General features: G+C 36.5%; 1 protein-coding gene and 1 long non-coding RNA gene across 8 annotated transcripts in view; one reads left to right on the top strand and one right to left on the bottom strand.

The window, feature by feature from the left end:
- Positions 1 to 24,454, bottom strand: part of EcR (ecdysone receptor) — a 273,151-nt gene that overhangs the window by 25,103 nt on the left and 223,594 nt on the right. For 3 of the 7 annotated variants that reach the window (XM_021350704.3, XM_021350703.3, NM_001173377.1), the window contains 1 exon segment: positions 13,556 to 13,582. The exons of 2 other annotated variants lie outside the window; for them this stretch is intronic. In XM_021350704.3, coding sequence (XP_021206379.1) covers positions 13,556 to 13,582 — 27 coding nt within the window. 7 annotated transcript variants of the gene reach the window in all.
- Positions 20,691 to 22,840, top strand: LOC105842224 (uncharacterized). Its single transcript, XR_009974003.1, has 3 exons — positions 20,691 to 20,868; positions 21,288 to 21,472; positions 22,585 to 22,840. It is a non-coding gene; the product is annotated as an uncharacterized LOC105842224 (long non-coding RNA).

Below are 24,454 nucleotides of genomic sequence, written 5' to 3'. Positions count from 1 at the left end.
ATCATACACCAGGGACCTACAAAATGTATTCTTTGAATGTGTTTGTTTTATAATAACATTATTGTTGGAGTTATGTGATCTAAATGATTTTTTAAATTAATATTTAAAAAAAAAAAATTTTTAAAATACTTTCATCGAATGTCAGGGGATCAAGTATTAAAAACAGAATCACCACTTATAAGGTTGGGAGAAAGAGATAGAAAGAGTTATTGTCGTATTTTTCTTTATGTATTATTTACGTTATACATACATACATCAATCAGTAGAATAACAATGTTATCAATATATCTTCTATGCATAAAATAGAAACGAATTGCTTGTTTTTGAATAAAAAAAATTTGAGCTAATCTGTACATCTGAATAATTCAATCGAACCTCTTTATTGTATTGCTCAGGTCTTGGCATAACATATACAAATAGATTTAAAACTACATACGTCCTTGTCTATCCGGTACGGTCTGCGCATAGATTCTCTACTACAATTTACCGGAAACTCGACTGATTGTCTGTCCTCTTCTCACGCTCACGTTAGTGCGAGACGGAGATAGAAAACTTGTAGCCTGATGTTAGTCTGTAAATTGTCATGTCCGTTTCCAAATTTTAATATAAAACGAAGTAGATTTTAAATGTCAATTTACTTAGTGTCTTTCAAAAATAAGAATGTGCGCGTCAATGTCCTCGATCTGTCAAACTTCGGTAAAAAAGTATGGACAGCAACAATTTTTTTTTCTTTTTTTCAACACCTCAAATTTTAGCCATGCTACACGAAACCAGAGCTTTTACTAGTTGATATAAAAACAAATCACCAAAGTCTTATTTAATAGACCAATTATATAATTTCCACGGATTTCAAGGTGTTAAGGCTACCACTCCACAATTGTGACTGATTCTTTAGAGTATATGGCATTTAATAAAAGATAGAGTGGCAGAAAAAAATGTGCGCCAACTAAAAACAGAAATCCAGAATTTGATACATATAATAACCAATAGAATATTTTAATCACCTAAATATTTTTTGTACTGAGCACTGAGGATTATGACGGCGACGATCATAATAATTGCTCAACCAGTGGGATGAGTTGAATCGGCGAACGTGAATAAATAAAAAAAAAAAAATATTATTTTAAAATATCTATCTTTTTTACTGACTTTACCTATCTTTTCGATTTGACAGCTATGGCGTCACAATATGGCGTATGTCCCGTGCATATTCTTATTTGAAACACACTGTATATTTGGTGAGCTTGTCTTATTCCTCCTATTCATAAAGATTATAATTACGTTAAATTAATGATGATTTTTTTTTTCGAACTGTGAGAATTTTTTAATTACCGTTATCTTCCCACGAATCACAAAAAATAAGTTTAATTTATGTATATGGTATATTTATGTAACGTTACAAAAAATGGAAGAAAAAAAACATTTTTTAACAATATTAGATATGTTTGTGTATATTTCAAACTTAATCTTTCGATTTATCGATGCTAAGGCTGGCTGGTACTTTGCACAGAGAGTGAGTCTGGCTGTCCAACGAGGCAACGTATCCAGTATCTTGGGAACTGTGCCGCCTCGCCTTCAAGCGCATTGGAAGATCTGTTCTACTGTGTGAGTTAATTTATGTTAAATTATTTGGATTTGACTTTATGTAAATAATAAAATCTTTATTTATTTTTCGATAATTTGTTGATCCTCGGTCAATTTTTTCCTCATAGTATACCATAGAATAGTTAGAATGTGCTGAAAATTCAAAAGCACCCGATTTTATTTTTACGAACTCAAACAACGAACAAACGTGGCGTGGCGTAAACGAAATCATAGATATTCGCATACAGATAACAATGAACAATTAAAGTTCAAAGTCACGTACCTACTGTTGAAGTTCCGCTTTGGACGCACAAAATGGTATCGTACATTTGAATTGCCCACGCCACAGAACTATGTAACATTTTTTTTACAAATAGCACATACACACACACGCACACACACACACACGCACACACGCACACACACACACGCACACACGCACACACACACACACACACACACACACACACACACACACACACACACACACACACACGTACGTACGTACTATATTCTTACAGATCGCTCTTCCTGGTTAACTTTCTTTGCCTGGTGACCTAGCACTGAACCACTGACTTTTGTAACACAGGTTTTCCTAGCATAAAAGTCAGGGAATTTTGTTATTGTATACCTCATAAAAAAGCCATGTATATTATTATACTAGTGTTAAGAATTCTCGTACGTGTTTGCATTTTAGGAGGCTTGAATAAATATATTTATCATTATCATTTAGATTACTTCTCCATTTGAAATCCGAAGCCTAACGAAATGCTTATCCTGTACTGTACGAACATTAACAAAGATCACTGGTATAATGGAAGCGTTTGATTGATTAGAGCTACATACAGATAGGTACGCGAATAAATACGTCGTACGCTGACAATGTTTGTACAATTGTTTAACAGATATTTTAAGCAAACCCGTTATGACCGTCTCGAATTTGGATCAACGTTCTTTAAGTTCCGGGATCGGAACGGGTTTTGTGCACTGATAAATTACTTCTCACATGACACAATATATTTATGGAAACACAAGTTTCTTAGAAGATATTTTTGTTGAACCAAACTTCGCAATTAATTGTCGATAAGATTTTTGTTTTTTTTTTATTGCCTACATGTGTGGACGAGCTCACAGCTCACCTGGTTTTAAGTGGTTACTGGAGCTCATAGACATCTACAACGGAAATGCCGCCACCCACCTTGAGACATAAGTTCTATGGTCTCAGTATAGTTACAACGGCTGCCCCACCCTTCAAACCGAAACGCATTACTGCTTCACGGCAGAAATAAGCAGGGCGGTGGTACCTACCCGCGCGGACTCACAAGAGGTCCTACCACCGGTAAACTACACACTTGAGTTTTACGTATAGCTTTCCTAAATATGATCGAAAATGTGTTTTAAGTAGACGTCTCAAATAGAGATAAGTAGCGTCACGATAGCAGCGCATGCGCAGCCAAGTGTGACGCGCGCTCGACCGAACATCCGCCCTAGACCTTCCTAGACTCGATACCTCTACACCTACACATATACCTAAGCAATACCATTTCAAATCCCAGTTTCACTTTCCTCACAGTCATTGCAAGTTAGAAAATTTAATCAAATTCTCTCGGAATATTCTCGTATGAAATAATTGTGATTTATTTTTAAAAAAAAAAGCATTCTCGAATTCATTAGCAAAAAAAATTTTTAATGTGTTATTAAAATTACGAAGTTCTCGGTTATCAATCTGTGACATTAAGGCGCTGAGTAAATGATAAGAAAATTAAATACTTTCTTGAAATCATTAACTTAATTTTAATCCAAGCGCGTTATTCTGAAGGTTTCTAACAATAAATTGACGCTACGAATTGAAGCTTTGAAAAACAAATCGTTTGCATTGTTTTAACTTAATGCTATTCATAAATAGTTCGTGAAATTTTACTGTTAAATCGTCTTAGAAAATTCACACAGTGTGACGCGTTGGTCGCTTTTTTACATAAGACAACAGCCGTGTCGATGAACTTTAAAATCTTGTGACGCTGAAAATCCGAACGTATTGGGCCTTTCATTATTTTAACTCTATTAGTCAACAAATGTAGCTGATTTAGCTTTAAAAAGTCACAAAAGAATCGTGCTCGGGTCTCGGTACTATTAGATTGTTCAACTGAAGGGTTGCTAAATCTAATAGTGTGTTTATCAATGAAAAATTTGACCCTCCCCGTTACCCATGGCAGCTGTCGACTGTGAGATCTTTTATTATTCTAACACGACAACCGGCTTAGAAGCACGCGGTTAATAATCGCAGCACAGATCCGATTTGTAAACAGAATCCTGTGTCATAAAGTATTTTAAATAAACGAACCGAATAATTACTGGCAACGTGTTGTTTGTTATATAATTTAAAAGTATTTTTAAGCGGATGAAGTCACGTGTTATCTTGTGAGATTCGACGGGTTCACCGACCTGCACGATTAAGGAATCATCAATCAAACATGGCTGGGACATTGAGCTGTATCACATTTCAGACCACAATGAAAACCTTATACTCTATGATCCGCTAATAGGCCTTTGATATCATATGGCATTCTTAATTTTGTAATTGTAAAATAATACTTATTTGGCCTACCCGCGAACCTAAGAGGTATTCTTGATCGGATATATTCTTTAAGTATTTAGGAATGTTCAAATGGAATCGCATATATGATTAAGATCAAACAGCCAACTGTGAAAATTCTAGAATGTAGAAAATGATTTAATCATAATGTAGATGTGCACCAGCCAAAGTTTTAAATTTTATCATAACAGAATTGTTAAGAGGAGGAAAATTTGGCATTGAAAAACATCTTTTGGGTTGCAATGATTTCAAACCATATAACATTTTTATGGATTCAAATTGAACGTCGGCAAAACCGGCTTAGTTCTAGATTAGTATCGTTGACTTAAAGGCGTTTAATATTACGATAATTTACTAAAACAAAAAACGTTATTAAATTCATATACACGTTCCACGCCCGAGCGATGCCTGCTAACCAAACAACATTTAAATGATTAACCTTATCAAAGAACGAAATTATTTTTTGTTTTTATAAGTCGAAAATCAAGGTCTCGTAAGAGGTCCGTAACCTTTTCGCTACGATTAAGCAAACGATTGTTCAAATAATGAAACAAATTATTTCCGGCTAAGAACAGGGCCAATGTTGGCGTGAAACAATTAGTGAATACGTTGCTACTGGCTATACCAAAATTAGGTTTATCATACAATTTTTTTTTAAATATTTTAGTGTTTTTTTTTTTCATAGCGCGACAGTGCGTCGCATGATCATTACAACGTCAAAACTACGTGGAGTATTAAACGTAATCGGTACATTTTAAAATAAGTCTGAATCAACATCTACGTAACATGACTACGACATAAGCACGATGGATAGCTGGTTTGCCATTATTTATATTCGAGGTGTCAAAAAACGGTAGTGACCTTGGCGCCCCCACGCGGACGCGCTGTTACATTCACCTCAGGTGGGGCCACAAGAGGAATAAATTGCGCCCTCCATGAATTTCGTAATGGTCATAACAACGTGTCATCTTGTCTATGATGATTTCTTTTATCATTTCCCTCTTGTGTTAATCTAATCTTGTTAGTCTTCATAAGAAAACCGCCTACATTGGAGCGATCTTCCATAACAAATATACGCGTTTTGGACTGGCATAGAATTTAAAGTCATCAATTTTAATATGGCAAAGGTTAATATTAAAAGCTTTTCAAATTTAGTGGGTGGAAAGAGTATAATAAAATGTATTTGCGGTTTAATGGATTTATTGTATGGATCTGACAATTGGCAAGCAAATAGAAATTTTTTTTAGTGCAAATTCAATGGAATTACAAAGGCTAATAAAGGAAATGGTCATTATGCCTTTTGGAGGTTATAAAAACAATGTCTTCTATTTATACTTTCAAATTCGTGAATTGTTAGTCACACATAGGTTATGTTAGTCAATTTGGCTAAGTATTATTTGTTACTATTTTACACTGTAACAAAACTGAGCACTGAAGATATTCGAAGAGATTCGGTAGGCAGCGGCTTGGCTCTGCCCCTGGCATTGCTGAAGTCCATGGGCGACGGTAGCCACTCACCATCAGGTGGGCCGTATGCTCGTCTGCCTACAAGGGCAATAAAAAAATAAAAAATAAAGATATTTACAAAATACGTAGGCATATACACTTAAGGCTTTGAATCTTAGCGATATCCAGATTTTTTACTATTCTGTTTGCCCGTTTGGGCCTTACGCAAAAACCGTTGGCCCGATATTGTTTTTTTTTTTGCGTTTAAAAGCTTATAATTAAACTTATAAAAGGTATATTTTATCTCGCCACGGTAAACTGCCTTTGATTTATAACAATAAAAACACATTCTTTCATGACCACAAACAAACCAATTTAAGGAGAGCTACGTGGGTAAGCGCTCGTTTCAAATAAACAAATCACAATGTCGTTTGGACGCTGATTCTCAAATTAAAACGCGATATCGATCTCTGGTTCCGTTTTTTTGATGGATTAGTCGTATTACGCTATCGTCCCACTGAAATACCTTCACAATGAAAATAATTACTGACTCATTTAGTTTTCGTCCATTGAATTTTGACACGAGAACTTAATAAGTTCGACATTCCAAAAAAAAAAATATGAACCCGCATTTTGACTAATTTACCTCGATTACATCGAATGCGTCAATAAAACTCGTTGGCTACTAACTGACTTACGTTATGCGGGCATAGGAACAAGATAAATTATTTTTATAAGATTCTCATGTATGTTAGTACAGGGCCTTATTATTGGACACGTAAATGCCAAGTGTAATAATAAATAATATACTGAACCAAGAGGTAGGTTGCATGTGGTAATTAGCGGTAAATGGTGGTAGGTCGGTACCACTACCTGTTTATGTATTGGTACTGGCTCGGTTTGGTACTGCCGCGAAGCCATCGTGCGTTTCGGAATTAATGAAAGTGTTTATTGTAGAGTAATGGAACGTTCGACCTCATGTCTCATGGCGTGAAGTAGGGCTCACGTTGACTCCAGTAACCACTGAGTGTCAGATGGGCTGTGAGTAAATAGCCAATAAAAAAACATGACCTTGAATTCGGCCGAACTCGGCAAAGACCCTGATGGACCAAAAATAGAAAATCGTGTGTAATGCAAAGAGCATTCAGAGGACGTAGGATTTTTACTAGCCCATACAATGGTTCCTATTATTCATTTCACATAAGTTAATAAATAGTAACTAAACCAAGTTATTAATTCCCTGAGTATATTTATAGAATGATAAAAGGTAAAAAAAAATAGGTGTCTTAATTAATACGTATAGACTCGTATATGAAATTTTAGAAAGCAAAATTTTAATGCGGTACTTAAAGATAGGCAGACGTTAAGAAGAATTTTAAATATTAAATATATGTTTCTGATATATAATTTATTGAAGACATCTTCGCGTATCGATGAAAGTGGAAGTTTCTAATCGATGACTTTTATACGAGATCGCGATTTATACTAATGCAACACACGTCATTGACAAAATAAACAATCTAAAGTGTGCGCGCATCGTGAATACAAAAAGAACGTGAAGCAAGGATTTTAGGCAATGATATTTTTGGTTCACTTGAGTGCCTGTTGGTGTAGTGGGTAGTGTACATTCTGAAATCACAGTACTTATAGATACATAGCGCTTTTACTGTCTCGTCTCGTGTGCATTCTCAATGTATCTTATGTGTGTGCATATACAGCTTGTCAAGCGACGCATTTACCATCAGAAGTGGTTTGAAACCGGTCAGACCGGCGCCGCTGTAGTCGCTTCGACGAATCCCCGATGCATCCAGCTCACTTTTAAAATGATACTTTACTTGGCAAATTAAATAATACATAGTACGTTTATGACCCGAATTGGCTTGTATAAAACAAAGTAATTGAATTTACGCGCATTTTGTACATGGAGGGTATTTATAATTTATGGGCAGAAGTGAACATATTCGTAAATCTGGAAAATGCCCAGCTTATTTAATCCGATATTTTTTTATTAAAATAAGTAGCGCAAGGTTTGCTGAGTATTTATTATATCTTAAACAATTACCTTACGAGCTTTTTTAGGCCATATAAGATTATAAAAAAAAATTGTTTTAGTTTAACTTCATCTTTCCGATTTACAAATCTAAGTGAAATATAGATGGCATTTTCGTTGTATTAGGAGTTTATGTAAATGCAGATCTTTGTAAGTCCTTACCGGAACATACATTACGAAAATAGCAAAAATATACTCTGATGGGTGGATCACAAGTGGAGGGTGCGTCTGTAGTATATATCTTAACTTAATGGTATCCATCTTGCGCCCCTTCGATATTCAATAATAGACTAACTAAACTAAAATACATATTTATTGGTTGATACTGTTGATTTAACTTAGCCGGTTCATAAGTTTGGAAGACTGAGTTTGTTCTCTTTACATTTACTTTTATATCTATATATTCTTCTGTAGCTGTGTCGTATTTCAAAATCTGTTCATCACAAACGCCGATTTCCCCTTTCGGCTAATATTAAACAAGATATTGATTATGTTGTAGTTAGTTATTTGTTATAGGATTAAACAGCAAATTTTCCATTCTGACCTTGTAGCTATGCGATAAAAGACATTAGTCATACAACCGTACCTGAATCCTCCCACAGTCCAATCATAGGAGACGATGATTATTAAGTGTCGGAATTACTTAATAAGTACAAAAGGATTTCGGATGTCTAGGCTTAAATCACGATTATTATGGGATCATTTCAAAACTGTCACAAAATTTGTTTTCATTAAATGATTTATTATTTTTATCTAGTGACGCGAAATTGGTTAATTCGCTTTACAAGGGCTTTAATTATTTTTATAGTCAGTTCTTATTAGTAATTCCTCATTATGTTCTTATTTTAGCGGCGTACACAATCTGTCATTTAATAATTAGTCACTAGTTTCAATGGAACATTTATGGTGTAATAAGACGCAATCCTTTTTTAGTCAATAAGGAACTAATTTATTGTAATTCGTTATCAAAATAATAACTTATTAGGGGCTTGTAATCAGAATGTTGTTCTTATATTTAATATGTTATTATTTAAACAGCAACAAATATTGTAGGATTAGTTAAAATTAATCCTTTAACTATTAAAAGACTGTAATCAATAATTTACCATTGCAAAAATTTAGGTAGGTATATTGTATTAAAAGCACATTAACCTATAACTTACAAATCTAGCAGAGGGTAAACAAGACAATTGTGATTGTAAGGACAAGGAGACATTGGCTCTGAGCGCCCGGTCAAGGTATCCGGGCCAAAGGTCGATGACAGCGTCGACTTGTTCGCACGCTGTTCTTACCGCCAAAATAATTGAGTTAACTATTAAATTCAAATGCAATGTGAATACAAAAAAATAAACAATATTTATAGCCAAATCTAACCTGATGACATCGATTCATTTTCTGATTTCGGTGTTGTGGGAGGCATTGGTAAAGGCATCGTGGGGAGCGTCGGTGGTGCTGGATGTGGTTGCTGAGGTTGTAGCTGTTGCTGTTGCATATTGCATGCACCCAGCAGAGACTGGGCTGTATTATAAGTGATTCCGTCATCGTAGCTCCATAGCTCGAGGGCTCCATACTCGGGCGACGCCAAGGATTCCGGCGACATAACCATGGCCGGTGGCAAACCCAGTGCCGAAGACGATGTCACTTCTGAAGAGCTCTCTTCAAGCATTCGCAGCGGGAAGCCACCGTTATTAGACCAGCGGCGTCTCATGTCGAAGAGCGCGTCATACGCTCCAGCATCCGTGATTACCGAGGGACATCCTCCGACGTAGGCTTTCACTTCACTTTTTTCTCGCACTAAACTATCTAAACGCGTCTCTACAGACATACACCACTCGTCAGCGCGTCCGTTCAAAGCAAACGATACGTTATCCACGTTCTCGACTCTCATTCACTTATTAGTTTTGAAGCTTGATATTTGTGATGATGTTTTTCAGTCACAACACAACTCGTTCAACAGGTGAGAAAAGCACGCGAATTTCACGAGTTCCGCCGATGATGCAGAGACGGAGGTTACCGTGTACGTTTGAGCCGTAAAAACGGACGTACCGCACGCGCGACCGTCGTCAACGGAGTACATAGAGCGAGCGAACAAACGACGCGGCCGCTCTCACTACTCACTGCCACGGTCGACCGTGACGTCACGCCACCCCGCGCTCTCCTACTTCACCTCCCCGCCGGTCTGCACCCGCAACCGTGGCACAGAAAGTCAAGTCGCCGGCGACAGAATGTAGCGCGCCGATAAAACACCCTCAATTTATGAAGACTTGTTCTATCAAAACAACTTCGTAGTTAGTTACGTAATTTTTGAACTTGGGAAAGCAAATTGCCAATTTTATTAATCTTAATTGTGATAGTATGCGATCTTTGTAGACGTTTAGAGCTGAGGCACTTCAAAAATAATATTAATTTTGTAATAAGTATTTTATTTTAAACCGCTACGACTCTACGTGTTCACAAATCACTTTGAGCTCCTTTTTAGGCCGCCTTCATATTGTCTGAGGGACGTGTTCACTTCTAAGGCTTGGTAGCGCGGATCCTCTTGTGATGGTATTCCATAATGAACGATCCTCTGTCTCTAGTGACATTTAGGATATTTTATCTAGATAATTTGAATGAATTTCTTTTGAGCAACGGAGTCCATCTGATCTTAAAACGAAACGCGGCTTGGATTAATTCATAGAAACATTTGCTCGTTGGATAATGATCATGCGACTTATCTCTACCGCCGGTATGACCTTTTAATCTGTTTTATTTGTCCCAATAATTATCATTTAATGGAAGTGAACATTAGGAACTTATTATTATTATTATCATTAGGCCGGCAAGAAGTGGATGAGGAGAGCCGCAGACCGGGCTCATTGGTGTAGATTGGGAGAGGCCTATGTCCAGCAGTGGACGACTGTGGCCTGTTGATGATGATGATGATGATGATGATTAGGAACTTTCTAACATACCAAAAATAGCCTATTTACTCAGCGTTTTTCAAATATCTAGAAAACACGTTTTGGAAGTAACATAACCAAATAAAACAACATAATATCGTTAAGTAGGTATAGAGTCATTCAAGATTTTTTTGGGAATAAAAAAGAATATTATTCCTGCTTAAAGAAGAAACAGGCTAATACTAAATGGTGATTTCTACTTTTCTACATAGGTATGTAATTAAAACTAGTTTTCGTGTTCTCGGACGGAAAATGGCAAAGTTCTATATTCCCGACTGACAGCTGTTCCTTGCGTGCTCTTTTCAGAGCCATTTGAGGCAGATTGCACGAATATCATTTTTAAATATCAGTTCTTTAAATATCCCGCCGCCCGCGTATCGACTAATGGGTACTGGGAATTATTCATAGACAACGGGAATGAAGCCACCCACTTTGAAACAGTAGGTAGCAATAGTATCGTTTACCAGTCGAACTTCGAACTTCGAACGTAGGACTGTTTAGCGGCATTTCTGGCAATAGGTAGATTAGTTGTATCTGCTTTATACGTCCTACCACAAATCTCATCACGAAGTCTACAATTTAGCTTCCTCGGTTGTTTTAATATGGATAATGGACAGTCGTTCGATGTGCTATGCGTATTGTTCTTACCATTTTCCTACAAGGGCCCGTTTCGTATATTCATGTCCCAACATAATAAATTAAAGTACCTCATCGCTTTACCGAATTCCAACATGGAACTCTCATTCATTGTAATCGTATTTAATTTTGCTGAAGAACTATTTATTGCAGCTGATAACGGAGCTATCAACGTAGTTCTAGAAGCTGCAAAAAGTGATGACATTTTACAGTCATTTTACATTCGTTGGCTGCAAGGTCACAGGATCGCAATGATTGTAATCTGTCTGATATTAATCAGCAAATACGGGTATGCGACCTCAACCTCAACCTACTACTTCGTCTTCTATATCATTCCCTCACTGCTGAGGATCGCGACCACATGTGACGCTCCTCACCGCACCGGACCGCATGGTACAGACTACCACCAGTGCTTACCTTACTAGATCTGATTGTCTGGCTGGTATTCTGCCCACGGTGCGCTTGCCCTACTAGTGTTTCGTAATTATCTGTCAGTATCAGTACCTTAACTTCTTTGCCTAATTTCTAAATTACTATTTAACGTTATTTAAGTTCGTAAGTTCCTCAAAAAGAAGAACAGCCGATGTCCTCCTGAGACTTCAACTTTATGCCTCACAAGTCACTCACTGCATCCACGTGCCTTGAAACCGCTTAACATTAAGTATAACATGCAATCCTAACTTACAAAATCAACTTACAAAATCCCCCAAAAACAGTTTGAAATAAGTCTATGTTAACAGTTCAAATATGAAAGTCGTCAATCACATTTGAATTCGTGAAGACCTTCAAAGCCTTCCAAAATTCATTTAGACAATAACAATTTCTATCTAATCTCGCGATACCTGTCTTTATCAACTCGCTTTCAATAACACTGCAAACCTAGACCTATTTTAGACGCCCTTAATAAAGAGATAAACACAACCTAGATTGAGTGTTTGGTTAGGTAGCTGGTAGGTAGACACGGTCGGCGCGTGACATATTGACACGAATCACTTATGTGTCCTCCAAAATACAGGCGAAATAGAACGATGACCTAAATAGGAGCATTCAAGATATCGGTCCGTTCGTTGGTAATGTTGAAGGTAATATAAGATTGTCTAAGTACATTATTGTTTCCAAAATGGTACCGAAAGTTCGTTTGGATTACATTGAGTTGTAGATTTGGTAATCGTACCGTTGCTAGTTTTCGCGTGTGAACCGATGTATAACAAACAAATCCGTGAAGTGACGACGTGATCGTTATCTATTTTGTAGCCGAGTGATGGCAGCCCTGCCGTGGTTGCCTGTGAACATTGCTAAGTTCGCGTCACAGCATCACGTGTTCTCGCGGAGCGTTGACCTGCCAATGTTTTGGAAATACACAGCACAAAGCCACCTAACCAAATCCGTCATGCAATTAAAAAAAAAAAAACAACGATTTATCTGCACATAGTGTAGTGACATTTCTTAAACGCTCTGTTGGAAATAAATAATTTATTATTTCGGTTTACCACTCGTTTAACTATGATATCGCGTAGGCGCACGTGATTTGTCTATCTCATCTAAATTTGCGAAATATCTTCGAACAACCGCTTCGCATACCTAATAATTAAAAATTGTTGAGATAATTTCGTGCATGAATTTATTTATATTAAATGCCGTCTTATTTTATCAGCTTGTAAGAAACAAACCGGTTTTTACATTTGTACATAATGTTTTTAATAGAAAAGTCGTGAATGAGTTCATCTCTTTTATGTAATGTAATGATTTTTATTAATAACTGTGACGTTAGTTTGATTTTTACAAATTGAATACTTGTTTCCGAAAACAAGTAGCAACGTTACGGCAACTGGCAAAGTTCGGAATATCACAATTCATCTAAAAAAAACAAATACTTATAAAACACTGAAAAACTTAAAAAAATAAAATGTATTATAAAAATTTGGGGTACTCTAAACTACAACAAATAAATATTAAATCTTCGGAGAATTTACAAGACAAAACATACAACGAAATTAACGTCAATACTTTTTTAACTGACTGTACCGGGCTAAGTGTTTGAACAGTCGTGATGTTGGCCAGTCGTGCGTGCAGTAAAATGCTCGATTGGTTCCTGTTCTGCCCCCCAACCCCCCGACCTCCCCCCGTGCCGTCCTCATTGCCGAATTACTTCCACTCAGAGATAAACCGCAATTCCTGATTCTTACTTCGCAAACGTATTAATTACTCTATTATTTAGGTACATTAAATTAAAACTACACTATCTACTTTTAACTAACATAACAGGCATACTTATATACATCTACAATTATGTATTTTGCTTACCTATTTGATGAAGAACGGGAGAGCAGGCTTTAGAGGGACAAAATACAAAACATTACAATAAATGTGATAACAATTCAAATGTTTTAAAATAAATTCGTACTTCAACAAATGACAAGATTTTACAAGTAAATTGATAAAGTTTTCAAAAAACAGATCAAACTAGACAAAAACCTAAATTACATAACAACAAAAACCATTAACAGAGTGCTAAAACTTAAATGTAAGAGGTCTCGCGAAGTTTCATTCGTTACAGCCTTGTTTTCGCTATTCAGCCAGCAGTTGGCCTGTTCTAGCGAATTTTTTGCTCTGAAGTTTTCCATTAAATGTAAATTAGAGATGAAATTGATCGATCTATCGAGTGCTCCATTCAAGGTTAAACTATACAATAGGCAGCTCATTATTGACATCGCAATAGATTTTAATTCTAACTCCGAGCCATAGTCTTTTTTTCTAGAGCATTGTATTTATAAAGCTTGTAAACCTTTTTCCTTGTTTTAAAGCTGTCAAAACCTCGTACACTCAAGTCGATTAATCAATGAATCGAGATTCTGTTTTTTTTTATTGTCTTATTTATTCTGTTTTTGAGCTCAACGAACTATACTTTAACTTAATTTTTTGCAAACTTTATTGAATACTAAGATAGATACAAGTTAATCTTGTATATGCATGTATATAGATAATAAATTTATGTTGCGATGAATGATTAATATAGCAGAAACTTGGCAGTACGCCATAGAATCCTTTGTTGTGGTTTCTAGAAGAAAATGAAAATATGGAAGTATGCTTTTTTTCGCAAACTGTATTGTATCTTGAAAATATCACAATACCTCATAGAGAAGATAATGGAAGATTTCCATACCTGAAACAAAAACAATAACATTAGAATCGACCAACGTCTAAGCATTATTATTATAAGTTTGTCGAAATAAACGTTCTCAGCAATGTGTTTAAATAGAGTGTTCCTATTTGACATAAATTTTAAAACAAGCATCCACAAGAATACTTTCGGAGTTATTGTACCACTCAAAACGGGCCGGGTAGGCGTCATTTTCATGTTTTTACTAGCGATGTGCAGGCGCATAAAAAGTGGACTCGGCGGAATGGTTCGAGTAAGCGCAATTAAGACCAAGGTCTCCAGGTTATCAAACCCGTGTCGGCGACTCGCGAAGTTGGCCGCGCCTCGCTGCTGTCGCAAAAAAATGTAGCGACTAATGAAGTCGATGGTATTAAAAGATAATGGCGGGCTAGCACGCCGTACTGCATAGCCTTAACTGGTCGCAAAGCTTCCATCTTTCGTTTCGCAATATTAAAATACTTCTGCGCCTAGACAACTAGTTTTCGTTACATATGCAGCAAGCTCTTTCACATGTTAGTACGATTGTCTCGTAATGTGTACTTATATTTGTTATTTTCGTTGGTTTAAATTACATTTTCTTACAACTAAAATGGTAATATTCAGAGTAAATGTACCGGACTTTCCAACTACGCATAGTGTGTCAGTGAATGGCTTCTGGCTGTGAGCCATGCAACTATTGGAGGAAGTCAAGGGTACGGTGCATCTATTGCATACTCAATGCTGAATCCTGTTCGTTGACACCGCACTCGACAGCAACCGATGTCGTTTGCACCACCGTGACCTGCTAAGGAACCATGTTACCGTTCCTCGTAGTCCCACGAACGCTTACATAATGCAATCTAGACAATGTTACTGATGTTACGTGAACCTCGCCTTTCGGTCGAGGACTTTGACTACACTTTCGCTTGTATCGTTCGTGTATGAGAACGACTTTCAAGAATTTGCAATCGTATGATGTACGAGCTTAGAATACTAAAAGGTGGAATACAAAACCCTACACTGATCCGCTCTAAAGCTCAATTCTAAAGGTCGGGATGCGTCTGCTTTTTTGTCAAATTTATAACCACGTTAAAATTTAGAGATGTTACAAATCACTTTTTTGGTTTTTGAAAGACAACTTTGAAATAAAGAGGTGACAATAATTGTTCAATTTCTCCTTTCCAATAAATTGTCTAGGATATTTAAATTTGAAATTTTTATTTTCAGTTCCTTGTAGGAATTGTCTAAATGTGTAAATAAATCTCTTCTCGCTGCAAAAGCACAATGAAAATGATCAGCGTTCTGACTGTTAATTGTGGGCATCAATTTGATCTTGTTGTGTTGTGTATGTTTATAATACAATTCATCACAATAAGGCATACGGTTTTAGACAATGAACGTGAAATTTCATCAACAAATAAAGGAAAAACCATCCGTTCTGATCCCTCTGAATGTCCAAACGGATATTAATCATGATTAAAGTCAACTGAATTTAGTAATTGGACTGGACTCTGTTTTATGAGCGTATTTACGAGCTTTCCGACGAGAACTGGTTATTTTTGTGATTTTTATAAAGTCATAATTTACAATATCTGTTCCGTGATTTACATGAAACGTATTTTGAATGTACAATAAAAAATAGATCTATAAACGTTGAGGCAAAGGCAGCTTATGCCCATTCATTTCATTTAAGATGAGACATGAATAATTCAATAAGTTCCAATTTTTTCACCTTCGTATTATGTGGCGTTTATTCAGTAATATTCTATGAGCTCTAAATACGTCGATCTACAAGGAGCTTAGGCTTTCTGAGACGCTGTCGTTGGGCATTAACAAAAAGAAAACTTTATTTCAAATATTTATAAACGTAAAACGTGACACGATCCAACAGCGGTCTATAATGGAATCAAACTGCAATTAGGTCATAGAAGCAATGCACTATCCACTCACAACCGTTGTATGCGCGTGCACCGAGTTTCGATGGAATAGTTGTATGCATAACTTATTACCCTGGCATTCGTGCTGCTAATATTAGGCATGATTATATAACGACCGAATACTGTTATGCAGTACTACTGTTAGGATGTTTCGATTATAAATACCGGTATTAGGGCACGTTGAAAACCTACAAAGTTAGATACAATGATCCTATCACTTTATGTCACAAAGCGCTTTGGACGAGTGTACAGCCATTGAAACTTCAAAAGTACATCTTGAGTTTTTTTTTTTATTGCTTAGTTGTGTGGACGAGCTCACAGCCCACCTGGTGTTAAGTGGATACTGGAACCCATAGAAATCTACAACATAAATGCGCCAACCACCTTGAAATATAAGTTGTAAGGTCTCAGTATACTTACAACGGCTGCCCCACCCTTCAAGCCGAAACGCATTACTGCTTCATGGCAGAAAATAGGCGGGGCGGTGGTACCTACCCGTGCGGACTCACAAGAGGTCCTACCACCAGTAAATTCTAGATTCAGTGATATCTAAGTTTTGGTGCCTATTCACGCTACGATTTTTGACCGGCAGCCACATTTGTTTAGTTTGCCTTATAAAAGAAAGCATGGTATTATCGTCCCGGTCAAACCAAAAGTGTATTTAGATTTAAAAGATGGAGAATAGCAATTTATCGAATACATTCTTATGCATTATAATCGTAGAGGTTCGTATTTTTTTTTTAATGTTTCTCATGATGTTCGGTACTGTGCTTTTATTTTTTCTAAATATTTTCCTATATGTCACACATATCCACTTGAGATAGTCTGTCATAATTATATGCTACATCACAGCGGTGAAGGGTCGATATTTATAGAATGACTCCCAAGCAAAAATGACTTGAAAAGCCTATCGCGTGTTGTAATTCACGTAGGCTTTCTGGCTTAAAGAGCTTTATAGACAATTATGACTTTATCAGAACCATACCAACGCTTGAACACTGATATAGACAGTGTCTTCCAACTATAGTTGGCATTTTAAAGGGAAATCAGAAGTCAACTTGTGTGTAGCCTTCGGTATTACATTCTGACAATCGGCATTTCATCTGTAAATCCAGTGTCTCTTTAAGCCAATTAAAAATGAAGACGCGAGGATTCATGTCTGATGGTAGCAAAACTATTAGCGGTGCACTATAAAAAACAAACTGTTTCAAGGCCATGACCACGACCCTCAGTAATGAGGAAACCGATGCAAGGAGGAGGTAGCAAAACTAGCAGTTAGCCCTTCTGACTTTATTCAGTCTTTTATCGTAATTTTGAGGTCAAAACAGAATCAGTTGTTTCAATATAACTTAAGGTAAAAAACTTTATGGCACTCAAAATTTGTGGAGTACAACCTTCCACAATCGTATGCCTTATGAAGGCATTTAGGTAGGAAATGTTATGAGGGCTACTGTGGATGAATGAAAGGAATTTCATTTTTATACAATAAACATTGTTACAAATACTCAATGTTATTAAATGGGTATAATTATCAGAATCAACAATTTTTCACGCACACGCCGTATGTAACGCTGATTTTTAAAATGTTTTCTTTTATTTTACAGAAATAGCCAATTGAAACAGCTATTTATTTCGTTGACATGAGCCGTGTCGTCTCGCCGTGAGGAAACGTTGACTCCTGGCGACGGGGTTATTTGCCAAAACGCACTGTTTGCTGAGATATAATAGGAACGGATTGACAGCCTCCATCCTCTTCGGCGTCGGTGCCAAATTTGCAATTAACGAAAAAAAAACCTCGACTTATTTTAAACAATGTAAGTAATGGCATGTGTGAAAATTTGCAAGCTACGTGTAATTACATTGAGATCATAGTTATTATTTAGGTCGACCATTCTGGCCACAGATGGAACGCAAATGTTGAAAATGAAGAACCATTATTATCTAACAAGTCTGTACTTGTACGAGATGTACTCCATATAATCCTAATCTCGAGTCCGTAAATCAACTTCCGCTGTAATTTTACAAGGCAGGGTTTAATTTGCTAAGGTAAAATAATTGCACGTCGCGAGCCCGACAGAACAGACTACCGCAAATAGCATTGGTAGCAGTACAAATTGAAGGTAATTACATCTAATTGTGAGTCACGGTCATGGCCAATAAGCACCAATAAGCAATAACATGAGAAGGTAGATTGAAGGTCTGGGTGTACCTTCGAACAAAGGATCAATTTTATTTACTTTATGATAAAGTTGCAGTTACGAATATCGACCATGTAACATTGACAATTAATGCCGTAATGACTCATCATTACGCTGCGCATCTCGACATTGTTCTCAACGAGCAGACATGTCGTATATTTCATTCACTCGATAAATAATTTGCGGGCCATTTGTATGTTTGCGCGGGAAATACTGCACAGCCTATTAAGGGGTTTGCCAACAAACTGTACATTGATCGACTCAGAGGAACGTTTGCCCTAGTTATGCTGGACAACCGCCAAGGTCTGTTCTAGTCATGGCTTTAGATATTTGTGGATATATCAATTCACAATAACATTAAACACCACTACACTTATGTCATAAGCTCAAATGGATTTCGCACATGCTAAAGTGGATTCTCACCCGCGAAGGTCATCATAATAAGGTTATTTATCTAAAACTAATTTAATCCGGCCAAGCCTATAGCAGCAATATATTTACTAAACCGTCGAACTTGAACAGAAAATTGAATAGCAACAAATATCGAAGTCTACTGCGACCGTGGTCACGTACCAGACAGGTTTACGATAAGAAATACTTAAAAGCACAATAAAATATGTAAAAATAAGAAAAATAATGGATCGCGAGCATAGTGAGTGTTTGGTAGTTAAGTTTTCTGCCCTCGGGTCACGGGCACGTCTCGCCGTATTTATAGCGTCATAACTTGCAGCAATGATCGCTGGACGTGAACGCAACCGGCTCTATTACAAGCGGGCCTATTGTTCATTCTAGGAATAACGCGGAATGGTCTCACCGTCTAACCAATAAGTGCATTTGTTTTAACTTCTCTTTTCATTTCATTGCTACGGTTCGAACAACTTTACTGCCGCATTGCGTTGTATAACATTATTTCCTTCCTACTACTACTGTGTTTTCTAAAACGAATGTGCTGTTTTATTAAACAAGATCAAAAGGACTACGCACTGTTTTTTTCTGATGAGAAAAGAACAAGTAAGGCTTATTTCGAGAACTCATTTGAAAGACTTAGAAGACGTGTTCAGTAGAATTTCATTGTAATTATTTTCGAAGGTTGGTTTGTATCGCTTAATATTTCAAATATATAAAGTTTAAATTATATCGTATATACAATATATATATATTGGTGTAAATATTTTCATTTTGTGAATAGAGTAACGTTGTATATTTTTTTTGAGATCGGAGGTCATTAAGTGAATGACCGTCTTCAGGTATTTATTTCTTTGCAAAATCATACAAAGGAACGTTTGCTGGAAGTCATCAAATTTTTATTACGTAGCTCGAGATAAAAATCTTGTGATTTTAATGAAAGCGCGAAATTGCTTTTTTATTGTGTCTAGCGACATTATGAGCTGCCGCGTACGTTTTGCACACACGTAGAATGTACACTGTTCCTTTCTGACATTTACGTGTTCTTAATGTTCCTTTTACCGTATTTAAAGCGACAGATATCCGAATCACGTACACAATAAGTACAGGTACATGTGTCGACATTCATCTGTACTAATTACAAGCTCCAATAATTTCCCCTCCATGTCTTTTATAGGCTAGCATCGAAAGAGAGTTCTTAGTAAATACAACCCAACACTTGTTAAAGAGCATCAAGTTTGATCGTTTTGCTCGTAATAAGTTTCAATTCATTTTACAATTACTCATGCCCGATGTAGAGATAATTATTCTCGTGGATTAATAAAAAAGTAGCTGGAATTTTTTTAATAAAATAAATATAATTAAAATTTGGTCTGGTAAAAATACAATAAAGTTTTATTTTTTTATTATTGAAACCTATAAATAAATTGTATGAAAATTATCGAATTTTATAAACTTCTTGCATGCCCGCTATCCTTTGTTGGTGTTAATCATCCCCTGAAATACCAATAACAATTGTACCAAGTTTCATTACAATCATATCAATGGCTTGTAAACGCATAAAGGACAAACGTATGAAAATGTTTGATTTTTATTTAAATAAATTACTTTGTATTGGTGAAAGGACTCACAGCGCACCTAGCGTTGAGTGATTGCTGAAGTCCACGGACAGCACAACCAGAATGCCGCCACGCACATTGAGAACAAAGGTCGAATTTTCAATTTCATTACATATTTTTTTAACTGAAGTAATGTGTGTGTTCTTAATACAATTTACGTGTGTCGATGATTAATTTTCAACATCGACACATGAAAAAATAGGAAGCCAATTTGTCACCAACGCTATATTAATAAGACAGTTTGGCGGCATCAAGGCTCAAGATACGCCGCCGCGTTATTATGTTTCATCGCATGAGATATATTCTACGAAAATAGATTGTAAGTTGCTTGAAATCATTTTTGTACCGACGTCTTGTATCGTATATTAAAGACCCTTCTTAATGGCGGAAGCATAATGCGGAATATAAAACGTTCTGTTGTAATTAAATATATTGCAAATATTATTGCCGACATAAATCACGCGGCTTACAAGCTCCTTGCAAATGAATACGAACTAATACAGTTTTCAATATCCAACTCAAGGAGTCAAGACACGGCGTATTAATTTTTCGTTGGCACCTGCAAAAATGCCAGGGGCCAGGGTCTAGCTGCAACCGGTCATGAAAGAATGAAATATTGAACCCTTGCTAAAAGGACGATATGTCATAACGTTATAGAAATACTGAAGAGCGTACTTCAATTTAGAACAAGAAAAAATTATCTTTTAAAAGCAGTGTCGATGCGTGAAATTGTTTCAGGTGATGTAGCTACAAGGGCTCTGCTATGCCGAGATAGAAGTAAGACCAAGAAGAAAAAGAAGGAAATAAACTTACAACAACCCCTAAACTCACAAGTTAATCCGGAGATCTAGAAACTTTTTTCAAAATGGAAGTAGTTGCTATTGAGGAGATTGCCCCAAAAAGTGAAACGTACGTATTTGTTGGTGAGTTCAATATTATTCACACAAAAAACATTAAGGTTGTTGTTATTTATTCATAAGGACACGTTTGGGGCTCTTAAAAAAGTATCACTAATGACATTGAAATCATTTATTGAAATCCGAGTGATGTGAAATGTGTTCGACTAACATTTACAAAGATCAACACAACTGACGTGAAACTTAGTACTTCAATGCCAAACGATCTAAGACCAAGTCAGCATTGAACTTTATCTATGGAATGCACATGATGTATAGAGCTCGGTCGAATGCGCTGTGACGACATAAGTCATGAACAACTCATTAACAACTCCAGTCGACTTGCTCAGTGACTACCGTGCCCTTGGAACTGCGATAACCAAGCGTCTGTCGATATTCAAACGTCGCTGGTTACGCAATATTATTAAACTCTGACAAGTTTGTTCCAGTTGAGGAACAATATATGCGATTGAGCATTGCACAAACAGTCTGTAGTTTTATGGGTGAGAAGTGTAGGCCATTCTTAAGTTTAGAGGCGAAAGTTTGATGTTGATACCTCACAGCGGGTGGCGATATTCACGTTGTTGTATCTATGAGTCCCGGTAACTAGTCGAGGAGACTATGAGGTCTTCTGTCCTCTAGAGGAACAAAAAAGTCACTCAGAATTTCTATAGAATCGGCGAATGAGATGCAACTCATTAGTTTTACGCGATTGGTTTTTTTTTTAATTTTCTTACGTCAAATGTGTAAATTTCCCAAAGATCGCCTCATTGTGTGTTGAGTGTGTGAATGAATTCCTTCGTTATAGTAGGTCGTTGACGTGATTCTATAGAAGTACCTAACGTTTTGAATTTCTAACACGCCTTTATTTATCTAACGGACTGTTTCAAGTTAATTTTGACCAACTTCAAGACGTCTGCTAGCTTGAAAATATGCGCACGTATCAAGCATTGATTCAATACAATAAAAATTTGTTTAGTTTTATCAGGAAACGTTACCATACGTACACCATTTTTAACGTGCTATTTAAAGCATGATATTTAAGCGTGTTATTTGCTTTTTAAACTACATATTATTATTATTGTTGTTTTAATATATTTAGCTGAGTATTGAATGTGATAAATATTGTTATTTATCAGGAAAACCTACGAGCTGTTCAACCCACGAAGCAGGATATAAAACATCTAAATTGTTTTCTGAACCAAATTGGCCTCATAAATCTAGACAATTGCTCTGGCCTGGAACCTGTGCAACAGGAGGGTCGTGCAAATAGGTCAGGGATGTAAAGCCGACTATTCGAATTAATAAATTGCCCACAATAACGCAAACTGTTCATTTTGGATCAAATTCAATCTTTCTCTCGATACACATTTTAAAATAAACACAAAGATCTAATCGTTTTTCGTTTTTGTTTTCCTTTAAAATTGTGTCTTAAAAATAAAGTTATTTTTATTAGCGCGATGCGAAATTTGTATATGACATATTATTATGAGGTCGAGGAGTTTTCCGTCGTCAACGCAGCCTTGACCCGTACGCCCGCATGCCGCACTCCGCTGACTCAACGGAGTCACGCGCGGCAACGACCGTGCATTCTGCACTCTGGCACTGCGTCATCATTACCAAACACACGACTGCCGAAGACAGCGACACCGATCTCGACAGGGATACGTCGGACGTCATCGCAACGCAGCTAGAAACAAAATAAGTCACTGGCGATACAATTACAATTAGACTTAGAACTGGCACTGGTGCAGCTAATCGCATTTCTTGAAGGCCAGTTCAAAGACAGCTTGAACCGAAATCAAATCGCTATATTTCCGGTACGTAAATGTGTGGGTATATTGGAATGATACTAAAAAGCGCATCCTGCTTAGGAGACCGGTAACTGGGCCACGCAATCGGGACAAGGCTGCGGAGGACGTATTATTCTATCAAGCACACTCGATCTCGCTGCTATTTCTGGTCTTGCACTGGCCTCGACATTATTTATTATACCATCATCAAATGGTCGGAGCATTTATCATGTTATAATTTCTGTAGCTCTGGTCTCTTCGTTAATTGAATGTGAATTACATAATAAATGTTTTCGATTTTAAAATAACTGCGGTCGTGTTAATGATATCCTAAAATGCAGAGCGGTTATGTCCTAAATTATCATACTTTATCTACGAGGTCAACCTTGAAGCTCTTTAGACGGCGGCATATTTACTAAATCGTTAAACCGATAAAAAATATGAGTGCGACGACAAGTCGGACTTCTGTCTAGCAGAACGCTTTGTGATTTGGTAGTATAAGCACGGGAACAACTCCTTCCGCGTCTATTCCGAGGTTGTGATAATTTTTTATCTAACACGACCTCTAGTCTGTGAAATAATGCACTATGTTATCGACGGCCTTCCTCGTTAACAATGTTTGAATACGCTGATTTTAAATGAGAGATAAAATTTATATCATCGGATCTTGAAGGTCTTCAGTAAGATTACAGGGAAATGTCAAATAGTTTACAGTTAATATTTGAAAAACATTAAACGTTCGCGAACCTTTTAGGGCCTATATTTAGATAATCAAATGGCAGGTAAAGTTTTCAAAATTTTACAAGGTAAATTCTTCAATGAACATGAGTCGCCGCAATTCCTAATTGTTTCCTATTAAATTTTATTAGTGCTTTATTTTATTAGTGCTCATAAATTTTTAGTTACAACTTGATTGATTGATATTTCCTCTGAGTAAGAAAATCATTGAGTAATTTGTAAAATAAATTGTTTCATTATAGAGTCTTAGAAGATTTTAGAAAGTACAATTTTGATATCAATCTTGGACTTTGATGATGAGCATTCTAGGGTTTTCCTGCCTTTATTCCATCCGAAAAGTTGCATAATTAAATACAATTTCTAATCCGATTGGGAAGATGACAATAAAATTAATATTTTCATTGTAAAATAAATCGCTACATTTGGAACAAAGTTCCAATCGGTAGCACTATCAGATCTTTTTTTTTTATTGCTTAGA

Source organism: Bombyx mori, chromosome 10, assembly GCF_030269925.1.
Source record: "Bombyx mori chromosome 10, ASM3026992v2".
Lineage (NCBI taxonomy): Eukaryota > Metazoa > Arthropoda > Insecta > Lepidoptera > Bombycidae > Bombyx > Bombyx mori.
The sequence above is the reverse complement of the archived record's forward strand: the minus strand, read 5'-3'. Positions and strand labels throughout refer to the sequence as shown.